Genomic DNA, 13,033 nt, shown 5'->3' on the forward strand with positions numbered 1-13,033 from the left:
CGCTTACAAATAACCTGTAGAATCAGTCAACTTGGTTTCCTAAGTGATTCAAGGTATTTATGCACAAATTCCCTTCCCTCCACTGTCCCCCACCCTCAAAAAAGTGACTTTAAAGGAAATAGATTCCAACATAGTAAAACTGCCAGAACTGCCAGTGCTGTGCTGGTGCTGGACACAATGAAATACTTCTTAGACTAAGTTAGATTTCATTTTCCCCATAAATTAGGTAAGAGAGCAAATTCCACGTATCTATTCTGTCAAGTCAAAGTTGCAGCTCCATAACAAATTCAGAATATAGGTTCATTGATTAAAAGAGCCCATTGGAGGGCTTCCCTGGCGGCGCAGTGGTTGAGAGCCCGCCTGCCGATGCAGGGGACAGGGGTTCGTGCCCCGGTCCGGGAAGATCCCACATGCCGCGGAGCGGCTAGGCCCGTGAGCCATGGCCGCTGAGCCTGCACATCCGGAGCCTGTGCTCCGCAATGGGAGAGGCCACAACAGTGAGAGGCCCGGGTACCGCAAAAGAGCCCATTGGAGAAAAAAGCACTTTGAGTAATTTTAAGTAGTTGCTCCAAATGAAAAAGAGATTAATTCATGAATTCATGACTGTAATAAATTGTTTTAGAGTGTAAACTACAAGGTTCTCTCAGTTTCTTTAGGACTATTTTTAAAACCCTTTCCCAAAGAGAGTACTCACCCCATCTGGCCTGCCATCATTAGCAGTGACGATCAGAATGTAGCGATCAGTGCTTTCCCTGTCCAGTGCTTTCCCTAAGGTTAGAATCCCAGTACTAGTGACAGAGAAAACAAACAAACAAATGAGACAGAAAAAGATATTATGTCACAGGGAGTCTTTCTACTATTGTGAACTACTTTTGATAGTTTTTCTTTTTTTTTTTTCCTTTCAGCAAACATAGCTTGAGTATTTAAGATGAACGATTCTAGGATTCATGCTGAAAATTGAAAAAGGCTTTTAAGGCTGTTGAGCCTCTTAGCAATAATGAAAAATTGCCAAACTGAATGAGATAAGTGAGTTGATTCTGTAGCTTCCAAGGAAAAAAAAACAAAACAAACTATGCTCAATTCATTACAGGAAGAAAGATATCTATCTTGTTTGTGATGATTTCAAAGGTAAAAGAGTCCATTAATCTTTAGCAGTTTCATAATGCTTTGAGTAAAAAAGTGATTTCTTTAATCTATATCACCACTCCCATTCATTGTCACATATGTGACCACTACGGAAATGAAAACATCTAAATTTCATCTTTGATTAAACTATAGAGACTAAAATTTTTCTTCTTTCCAAATTTCAAAATAACTGAGTCTTACTGTAGAAAATTAGAAAATATACAGTGGAATATTAAAACTTTCATAGATATTATGGGTTTTTTAATATTTCTTTGTATTCTCTATTATAACCATATTTAAATACATTATAATTGCTTTCAAAAGAGCACTCAGGCTGCATATTTTACATTATTTTCAAGATAATATAATTTTATGAACATTCGTTCTCTCATTTTACAATTTATAAAAACAAACTCTTTTGTGGATACACTAACAATTTTACCATCTTGTTATTCTCTTGAAATTTAGATATTTCTTAAGTATTATGTATAATGGGAGATGAACAGCCTTTGGGAAAATTCTCATACTTAGAATACTTTTAATACTAATTCTTAACCTTTTCACTGTTTAGAATACATACTTTCAGATATTTAAGCTTTTATTCTCCCATGTAACTTGTTTTTATAACACTTTGGTCGCTTATTATGTTCTCTAAAACAAGTTCTACATTTATGTCTTAGATATTACAATCTGATGTTGTACATGGCATTTTAATTAAGGTCTAACAAGTATCTACTGTGAAGGAGAGGTTACATTAATTTAACAAAACATTAAAATATTTATCAAGTATAAAAGCATAATTTGTTTCTGATAGATAAAAGGTTTTCATTTTAATGCAAGTGCTTTTGTTGTTATAGTGGAATTTAAGCAATCCGCACCACATATGGTAGTTGAGTACAGAGAGTCAATGCCAAGGAATCAAAATCAGAGTCACAGTTACTCTGTTTTATTTTATTGTTGTTATTGATACGGACTAAAAAAAAAGTTCTAAACATATGGTATGACTATGAAAAACTGACTTTGCTCCTTGTACATTTTAAAATGTTTTGTCCAAATAGCTGAAAACCAATTCCCAGAGTAGTTTGTAACAATCAAATTTGGATCAACTTCCCATACTGCAGATGGTTCAGATAACCCCATTCTAAAATGACATTCAAAGAGAAAAGTAAATCATTGATTGCTTCTGAGACTTATTCACAAGTAACTTAAGAAATCTGAAAATCTATCCATAGTAAAATGAAAGAAAGAAGAAAATTCAGTTATTGTTTTCCATTTTTCTCCTCAGTTTAAGCTTCGACTCTATATTATGCCTTGTATATTAAATTAGAAAATCACTAGAAATTTATACTGTATTAGAATTTAGAGCCATATTATACCTAAATAGCTTATTTTTCATAGTCTGGTAATTATTATGGAAATAGTTCTTTGCTTAAGATGACGTGTGCCTTGTAAGATGATGTGTGCCAATGTCGTAGACAGACAGGATATTTGGGAAATAGAAAAAGAGAGAAAAAATAGGTGCTGTCTTTTGGTATTCATAGCTGAAAGATTAGCTTATGAGTACACACAAGCATCCTTCCACAAAATTCCAGAAATAACTGGAAAGGAGGACTCTTGCTACCAGTTGAATGGAAGCTATAGAGCAGTATACATTAGGCTGCATTTAGAAATGCAGTAAATCTTATCAGTCCATATACTAAAAATACATAAGAATGACTCCTGATAAAACATCAATAATAGTGCTACTTAAATTTTACATAATTGAAAATATATTGCACAGGAGTGATGTCAGTGAAAATGGTGACGTAGACAGCTTGAAGAGGTGGTCTCTCCACAGAAGCATCGAAAAATGAAGCAGGAAGAATCAGAAACAACTTTGATAGGACAATGGAAAACAGTCAAAGGTTGACAGCACCCAAATGAAGGTAGAATTAAGAAAAAGGCAACTTAAAAATTGTAGTAAAGATTTGTTCCATTTTTACTTGTCCTTGTCCCAGCCCTTTCTGGCTTAGAGTAGTCTTAAAGATGGTGGTCAACATTCCCAGTGTGCTACTCTGGTCCTTGTTTCTGGAGGCAGCGAAACTATCCTTATTCACAAAGAATTGTGTTTATCTATTCCAACTGGTCTGGAGGCTGCCTGAAGGAATAATACATGGTTTTTGTCTTGTTTTGCCTAACTCAGAATTCACTCAAGGTGGAAAAGCAGTGGGTATTCCTGGAAAACAGTGTAAGTCAGGGAGCAACCTGCAGCCATCTGAAGCAATAGTTTATGTTTGAGGCATTCAGTGGAACACCAAAAGCCTGGCAGGAAAAACTGGGTACAGAGTTTCTTGGAAAATTAGGGCATTCGAAAGTGCCCATGTATACTGGTGAATAGAATTGAGAGTCCAGAAATGAATCCATACGTCTGTGGCCAGTTGATTTTCAGCAAGAATGCCAAGATCATTCAATAGGGAAAGAATAATCTCTTCAACGAACAGTGCTGGGGCAATTGGAGATCTACATGCAAAAGAACGTAATTGGATTATCTCATACCATATACAAAATTTAACTCAAAATGGATCAAAAATCTATATGTAAGTACTGAAACCATAAAACTCTTAGACAAAAGCATAGGGATAAATCTTTATGATTTGGGTTTTGATAATGTATTCTTAAATATGATAACAACAGCATGAACAGCACAAAGAAAAATAGGGCTTCCCTGGTGGCGCAGTGGTTAGGAATCTGCCTAACAATGCAGGGGACACGTGTTCCAGCCCTGGTCCAGGAAGATCCCACATGCCGCAGAGAAACTAAGCCCATGTGCTACAACTACTGAGCCTGCGCTCTAGAGCCTGTGAGCCACAACTACTGAAGCCCGCGTGCCACAACTACTATAGCCCGTGCGCCTAGAGCCCATGCTCCACAACAAGAGAAGCCACCGCAATGAGAAGCCTGCACACTGCAACAAAGAGTAGCCCCCCGCTCGCCGCAACTAGAGAAAGCCCGTGCACAGCAACAAAGATCCAACACAGCCAAAAATAAATAAAATAAATTTTAAAAAAGTAAATAAATAAACAGAATAGCAAATGTATTTAAAAAATAGATATATTGATCTTCCTCAAATTAAAATTTTTTTGTGCATCAAAGTACAGTATCAAGAAAGTAAAGAAAAACCTACAAAATGGGAGAAAATATTTGCAAATCATATATCTAAATAAGGGTCTGGTTCTCCAAATATATAAAGGACTCCATACAACTCAACAGCAAAAACGACAAACAACCCAATAAAAAATTGGCAAAGAATAGATACTTCTCCAAAGAAGATATACAAATGGCAAATTAGCACATGAAAACATGCTCAACATCATTAGTCATCAGGGGAATACAAATCAAAGCTACAATGAAATAGTACTTCATACTCACTAGAATAATTAACAAAACAGATGGGAAAATAATGTGTTGATGAAAACACGGAGGTATTGAAACACTTGTACATTGCTGGTGGGAATGTAAAACGGTTCAATCACTATGGAAAACAGTTTGGCAGTTCCTCAAAAAGTAAATGATTACAATGTGACCCAGCAATTCCAATTCTGGGTATACATTCAAAAGAATTGAAAACAGGTGCTTAAATACATGTATATTTGTGTGTGCTTAAATACATGTATCTATGTGTGTCTGTATGTGTGTGGATATTAGCAGTATCCACAATGACCAAAACAGAAAAACAGCCCAAATTTCCATCAATGTATGAATGGATAAACAAACTGCTGTGTACACATGTAACAGAACATTATGCAGTTATAAAAAGGAAAGAAGTACTGAGATATGCTTCACCATGGAAGAACTCTGAAACATTAGGCTAAGTGAAAAAAGCCAGACACAAAAGGTCACATACTGTGTCATTCTATTTATAGGAAATATCCAAAATAAATAAATCCATAGAGGCAGAACACAACTTGGTGGTTGTCAGTGGTGGAGGGGAAGGGCAAGTAGGGAGTAACTGCTTAACCGAGTTGTGTTTCCTTTTGGAATGATGACGATGTTCCTGAACTAGATAGAACTGATAGTCATACAACATTGTGAGTCTACTAAATGCCACTGAATTGTTGACTTTAAAATGGTTAATTTTATGCTATGTGAATTTAACCTCAATTATATTAATTATATTGCACAGAATTCCCTCACCAAACACTGAGGCTATATTCCTGAAATGTATTGTGATTGACAAAATCAAGCTCTTTTATACAATGAGTTGGTTTGCCAAACCATAAAAATGGTGTTCAAAAGTTGTTTAAACAATATAGATAAAAAGTAGTGGAGGGTATCTACTTCCAAACAAACCAACCTTCTATTTAAGTGTTCATTTTCCCAAATTGCATCATTTATTAGGAAATATTGCAGCAGCATAATTATGCACTGAAAGAGATTATCTCACAGGTTTCATGCTTTGTATTCTTCCATTAATCTTTTTCAATACCTTCTACTGATTGTGATTAACATCATTTATACTTACAAGTGTCTGAGTCTTTGGCAGATTTATCATGCTGATTTGGGCATCATTTTTCAGGCCTTAAAATGATATTTAGAGAGGGTAAAATATACCTCAAAATGTATGATTGCTTCTAGTTTGATATGGCATTCCATGTTGAACAGTAATTAGTGATTAACAAACACAGACCAATAGAAAGAGTTAGATATTGGTAGACATTTAGGTAAGTTGATGGAGGCATGAACCAGCTGTGTGAGAAGGGTGATCTGAGCATATATTTTGAGAGTAGAGCTTACAGAAAAATATGCATATCATCTTTCTTACATGTTAATCTTCAGTGTAGCTCAAACTGATATGAAAAACATAAGCTTTAAATTTAGTGTCAAAATTAATTTAGTCACATAGAGAGAAATAAAAATGCCAGTGAAGATATAAAATTTTCAAATAAAGTTCTAACAAGGGGCAGAAATAACTCTGAGGTTCTTTTGTTTAGCACTTAGCCTTTAAGTGTTACATCACATGCCTTATGCTACAATGATGACATCAATAAGAATTCCTCAATTTCCTGCAATAAATAACAAATATTTTGCCATAATACTTGCAGAGGAAGTTTCCTTACATCTTGCTTAAATATTTACTTATAAATGAATGTTTGCTGAATAAATATTTGCTGAATCATATGCAACTATTAGCACAGACATAAAAAGTTATTAAAATAATGCATTACACTACAGAACCATAAAGATCTGGCCGTTTAATACATAACATTAACTGATTTACATAATGAATGATTGTGATCTTTAAGGAACAAGCATTTTTCTTTAAAGAATAAGTTTCTTTCCTGGCCATATGACTAATCCAATTCATTAAAATGTCATACAGTGTGACAGAAAGAGAAAAACAAATACCGTATGCTAACACATATATATGGAATCAAAAAAAATAAAGGGTCTGATGAACCTAGGGGCAGGACAGGAATAAAGACACAGATATAAAGAATAGACTTGCGGATGTGGGGAGGGGGAAGGGTAAGCTGGGACGAAGTGAGAGAGTAGCATTGACATATATACACTACCAAATGTAAAATAGATAGCTAGTGGGAAGCAGCTGCATAGCACAGGGAGATTAGCTAAGTGCTTTGTGACCACCTAAAGGGGTGGAATAGGGAGGGTGGGAAGGAGACCCAAGAGGGAGTTGATATGGGGATATATATATACATATAGCTGATTCACTTTGTTATACAGCAGAAACTAACACAACATTGTAAAGAAATTATACTCCAATAAAGATGTTAAAAAAAAATAAAGCTATGACACTGAAAAAAAATGCATATAACAATTCAACACTTGGTAAATCCACACTAGCACTGAAATGAATATTCATTACAACTAATATTTTTTAAAGAATTATAAAAATGTTTTGGTATATTTGTATTTCAATGGAAAAAAAGGTAAGGTAATGAATGGTATTGTAATGATTATTGTTAAAATTGGCATTATAGCATAAAATAATATTTAATGTAAACAATAAGCAAGTACTTTTTTTGTTGTTTTAAGAAGAAAAATGTAACCAAAATCACTATTTATATGAACTGAAGCATCTGATAAGACAGAACATGATTTCTTTTCTATTATTTTTTGAGAGAGCATCTGAATTATTCAAATCCTTAAAACTTACATAGAAGTGGTGATGCAAATTTGCACAAGTATCTCAGAAGTTTCAAAGAGGGAAGGGATTAAAATATCAATATTTCCCCCATTTCAAATGTGTTGAAATATATTGCTAAGGGTCTAGCCTAGCCTATAATTATCAATGGGAACAACAGCAATGAAGTGGCTGAAATAAAATTACCATAAGATAAAAGGCAATGAGCGCAGTGTACTGGACCCTGTATGATCATCAACAGAGACCATACAATCATCACAGAGTCCTGCCCTACTCTAGCTGTCTACTCTAGGAAGCTGTCTACTCTAGGAAGTCCTGCCCTACTCTAGCTGTCTACTCTAGGAAGAAGTTTGCATTTAAGGATATTTCTGTCTGTTTAGGTCAATTCAGACAAAGAGGATGCTGCATTGACATCTTTCACACTTTAAAGAACCTCTGTAACCAACTAGGTGTGTCTGTTCGGTTTCAAAAGCATAAATTAGAGAGTAGTAGACAAACACTTGCTAGGGTAGCAGCACGAGTGAGAATGTCTTTGATAAAACTGGTAGCTCATTAGATTTCACAACCAACAGTTTTAAAATCCTTCAGCATCAAGAGAAAAACAGATAAACACAGGAATGGAAATCTTTAACAGAGAAAGTAAGACCAGGGCAGGTGAAAACTTCACTGTTTTCTTATTTTTATCAGTTTTATTAACATATAATTCACATATCATTGAATTCACCCATTTAAAGTGTACAATTCAATAAATTTTAGCATATTTTCAGAGTAGTTCAACCATCACCACAATCAATTTTAGAATATTTTCACCACTGTACCCATTAGCAGTCATTCCCTATTCTCTGTCAGCCTCCAGCCTCAGGCAACCAATAGTCTACTTTCTGTCTCTATAGATTGGCCTATTCTGGACATTTAATACAAATGGGATCAAACCAAATGTGGTCTTTTGTGAATGATTTCTTTCATTTAGTATGTTTTCAAGGTTCATGCATGTTTCAGTACTTATTCTCCTTTATTGCTGAATAATATTCCACTGTATGGATACACATTTTGTTAATTCATTTCATCTGTAGACAGACATTTGGGTTGTTTTCCACATTTTGCCATTGTAAATAATTCTGTTATAAACATTTCTGTGCCACTTTTTACGTGAACATAACATTTTCATTTCTCTTGAATAGACACGAGTGGAACTGCTGAGTTATATGGTAACTCTATGTTTAACATTTAGAGGAAATGAGAAATAGTTTTCCAGAGTGTACATTTTACATTCCCACCAGAAATATATTAGAATTCTGATATTTCCACATCTTTACCCATGTATGCTATTTCCTTTGTTTTTCATTATAGCTATTATAAGAGGATGTGAAGTGGTATTTCATGATTGTAATTTGATTTCCCTAATGACTAGTGATTATGAGCATATTTCCACATGCTTATTGGCCATTCATATATCTTCGAAGAAATGTCTATTTAAATTTTTGTTCATTTTTACTTAGATTATTTATCTGCTTATTTTTGAGATATACTAGTTCTTTACATATTCTTCATATATTTAAAATATTTTCTTTCAGTCTATGGGGTTGTCTTTCACTTTCTTGATGGTGCCATTTGAATCACATTTTTTCAAATTTTGATGAGGTGCAACTTATTAGTCTTTTTTCTTAATCACTTTTGCTTTTTGTATCATATCTAAGAAATCATTGCCTAACCCAAATCATGATTTACATCTGTATTTTCTTCTTCATTATATAGTTTAATCTCTTATATTTAGGTCTGTGATTCACTTTGAGTTAATTTTTACAGACGGTGTGAGGTAAAGACCCAATTTCATTCCTTTGCATGCTGTCTCAGCTTCATTTATTGAAAAGATTATTCTTTCCTAATTAGATTGTCTTGGCCTTTTTTTTTTTTTGGAAATCAATGGACCATAAATATTAGGGGTTATTTTTGGATTCTTAAGTTTATCCTAGTAATCCAGACATCTATTTTTATACCAGTACCACACAGTCCTGATTACTGTTAAAGTGTCCCTTTTACAAAGTTTTCTTTCTTTAAGAATGATTGTAAATTATAATTACTTATGATTAGTATGTACCTACGGGGGAAAATTCAAAATAGTAAATCTCTCCATTTTTTAAATGGAAGTTTATTCATCTGTGAAATCTAAAAATCTGGGAAATACTGTATCCAGGCATACAAACTCATGGCTGTACCACCCTCGTCAATGCAAAGTTGCACGTGTTTTTTTCTTACAAGATCAAGTGACCACACAGGGTTCTCTTGATTTGGCATTGTGTACCACATGTTCCTGAGACTGAAGCAGAGCCTGGCTAATTTGTCAAATTTTTCACTTTATACTCATGGGCTACATTTAGATTTCCATCCTTTTAGGGAGTAAAACCACTCAGGACCACACAGAAAACATCAGAGAGATAGCAAGAACATCTCTTTGACAGCCAGCCACACGTAAAAACAGAGCGGCTACTTTGCTGTTGAAGAAGAGAAACAAAGCTAACGTCAATGCCTTCTTTAATGCCTGCTGTCAGTTTCCTCAATAGTTAAGACTGACATTATCTCTGATATGTTCAGAGAGGTGAGCAGAATGACATGGACATAGACCTCAAAGGGGCTTAGAATGGGCATGAAATATTTTTATCTTAGCTTTTTTAGAGTATACCTATATTACTCAAAAATTGAAGGATGGACTTTGGTGGCACCTTAAATGTATCTGAATTACACTTTTTCTTACAAAATTCCCTTTGAACAATTTAGTGCCAAGTTACTCTTTGTAGAAATATCCTTGTTATTATGCGTAGCTGACAATTTTAAAGGGATCTAATTAATCCCAGGTTATACCTGCAAATGAACTGTTTCCACCTCGGTGGATTTTACCTAGTAAAATTTTTTTATATAAATAAACAGTGTCCTGGGTATGATTTCTGGATTCAGAATTATCCCCCGCAGTTCTCATTAACACTCATAGAAAAGAAAAGTAAAATAAAACTATAAACAGCTGAAAGTCTCTGATTAGAAGTCTGTCCTCTTGCTACCAGTACACTGTTTAACATTTTAAAAAGAAAAATAAATTTAGAAATTATTTTTAACTTACGTTTCTGAAAGATTAAAAACTCGCTGTGGATCTCCTTTCTCAATGGCATATGTTATTGGATCTCCCTCTCGATCAGTTGCCTTCAGAGAGAAAACATACTTTAATTATCAAGTAATTGATATGTCTTCCATTCAGTACAGTATAATATAGAAACTTGAAACTAATAGCACAGAAGATCCATGATACCTTAAAGTATAAAGATGAAAACACGGGCAAATGGCTAGATGTAAAATAAAGAATTTCATATCTGATCCCAGCATTTCTGTCATTTTATGTCATCTGAAATTTGTAACAATGAATAAGAATAATATCTCCTGAATGTATTCATAATCTTATCTGGTAGAGAAATACAGTAATGATTTTCCTATGGTTTACTTATTTAATTTTATATGAATAATTCAAACAAATATGTTGGAGTCTACATAAATGTTTACAGTGTCAAGAAATTATTTAATGCACTATTTTTTCTTTTTCTGCTCAGAATATATTGTCTGCAAAGCTTTATGGTTAAGAATTCTGAATCTGAAGCCAGAGAGCCTGAATAAAAAACTGGGCTCCATTTACTAATTGTGTGATTGTTTCTTAATTTCTTCATTTGTAAAATGAGAACTATAACAATATAAAAGTTAATAGATGTTGAGAGGTTTAAGTGAAATAATCTATATTAAAACACAGACTAAATCTGGCATATTGTAAGTTTCAGTAAATATTAACCTTTTTTTCCCTTTTTCACTCAAGTCATAGTAGAAAAAATCTACAGCTTCTGACTTTGAGTTCTGAGTTTCTCTTACCCAAAATAAAGATACACACTGTATATTGTGGCACTGGAGTCTGGGATTTTACCATCTAAAATATCCAATAATTTCCTTTTCAATTATCCATTAAGTCCCCTTATGGAAGACTTGGGTGAAGAAAGAAATCTGGATGATATAAAAGGGATGGGCGAGGGATCTGCCTAAGCATGACCCCAGGGGGAGGGGAAATCTTGTTTATTTATAAGTTACTCGGCTGGCAGAGATACCAACCTCTCTGATGGGCAGGCACTGCCCTGAAGTTGGCAGGACCTACAAAAGTGGTGGTTATGTTGGGTCTTTTCAAACACCGGACAATAACCATTCCAGCCATAAGAGGCTGATTATGAAATCCCATGTCCTGACCAACAGGGAGCACCGTTTCTGCAGGTAGATTAGATGGCTTTGACATGGATTTCAGAGCCCTGGTCATGGGACAGCCCTATCAACTACCACAGTGGATGGGTGGCCAGAAACCTCTCTTGGACCACATAAACTCCAGAGTCCAGGGACAACTGAGTAATAACGTAATATTTACTAAATGCCAGGTTTTGTGGGAGAAGCTTTGTAGGATTAGTTAAAAGTGTCTCCTCCATAAAACACTTCCTTCACATGGCTTCCATAACATCCTATTCTCCTGCTTTTAATTCTACCTTATCAGCTACTACCTCTTTTCCTTGGCTGATTTTTCCTCATCTATAAGACATATTTACATAGGATGCTCCAAAGGTTTGTTCTTGGACTTCACTTACTTTGTCAACCTCATCCAGCTGCAGAGCTTTAAAACTCTTTCTATGTTGAAGACTCTCATATCTCTAAACCAGCCCTGTCCTCTGAATTTCAGACCTATATCCAATTGCCTGTTTGATCCCCAATTAGATCAATTATAAACACCCCCAATTTTAAATGTTAAAACTCCCCAATCCTGATCTCTCTCTGCTACTCTCCCACTGCTCAAGAAGACAATAACCTGCTGCTTTCAGTATTCATTATCTCAGTAAATAGCAGAAACTACATCCTTCTACTTGCTTGACCTTAACTGAACATTCTTACTCCCCAGGGTAATCCTCCGTAAATTCCATTGAGTCTATATTTAGAATATCTGCAGTTATCTGGCTGTCTCTGAACTCCAAATACCATCTCCCTCATGGATTATGTAATAACCATCTGACTAGTGCTCCTGCTTTCTCCTTTGCACCTTCACCGCAGCCCTTTTTTTTTTTTTTTTTTTTTGCGGTACACCGGCCTCTCACTGCTGTGGCCTCTCCCATTGTGGAGCACAGGCTCCGGACGCACCGGCTCAGCGGCCATGGCTCACGGGCCCAGCCGCTCCGTGGCATGCAGGATCCTCCCGGACTGGGGCACGAACCCGTGTCCCCTGCATCGGCAGGCGGACTCTCAACCACTGCGCCACCAGGGAAGCCCCACAGCCCATTTTTAATTAAGCAAAGTAACCATTTTTCCCAGGCCAAGATTTTATTTTTTAGTAAGGCTATGGCATTATTATCCATTATTACATACACACACACACACACACACACACACACACACACAAATAGAATAAAATAGTAAAATATAATGAAATAATAAACTACTTATGATAATACCTTTGAAACATTCAAATTAAATCTAAAATTTTAAATTTCATTAAATTAATTATAATGTAAGGGCAAGGGCAGAGAGTGAGAAACAAAATAAACACCTACACACAGTCAATGGGATTAATAGTACATGGTTGATATTTTCCCCTTGTTTTTTGTCCTTTTCCAGACAAGTATTAATAAAAAAGATAAAATGGAACTACAAATAATGATACTCGGTTAACTTACTGGAGAAACACAGAATTATGCTGTATCTGGAGAC

General features: G+C 35.1%; 1 protein-coding gene across 1 annotated transcript in view; it reads right to left on the reverse strand.

Moving 5' to 3' along the window:
- Positions 1-13,033, reverse strand: part of PCDH15 (protocadherin related 15) — an 807,822-nt gene that overhangs the window by 225,878 nt on the left and 568,911 nt on the right. Inside the window, exons 16-17 of the mRNA XM_060286024.1 lie at positions 10,380-10,459; positions 695-788 (exon numbers count right to left, since the gene is read on the reverse strand). Of these exons, the coding sequence (XP_060142007.1) occupies positions 695-788; positions 10,380-10,459 (174 nt within the window). The remainder of the gene's footprint in view (positions 1-694; positions 789-10,379; positions 10,460-13,033) is intronic.

This window comes from Globicephala melas, chromosome 16 (genome assembly GCF_963455315.2).
Source record: "Globicephala melas chromosome 16, mGloMel1.2, whole genome shotgun sequence".
Lineage (NCBI taxonomy): Eukaryota > Metazoa > Chordata > Mammalia > Artiodactyla > Delphinidae > Globicephala > Globicephala melas.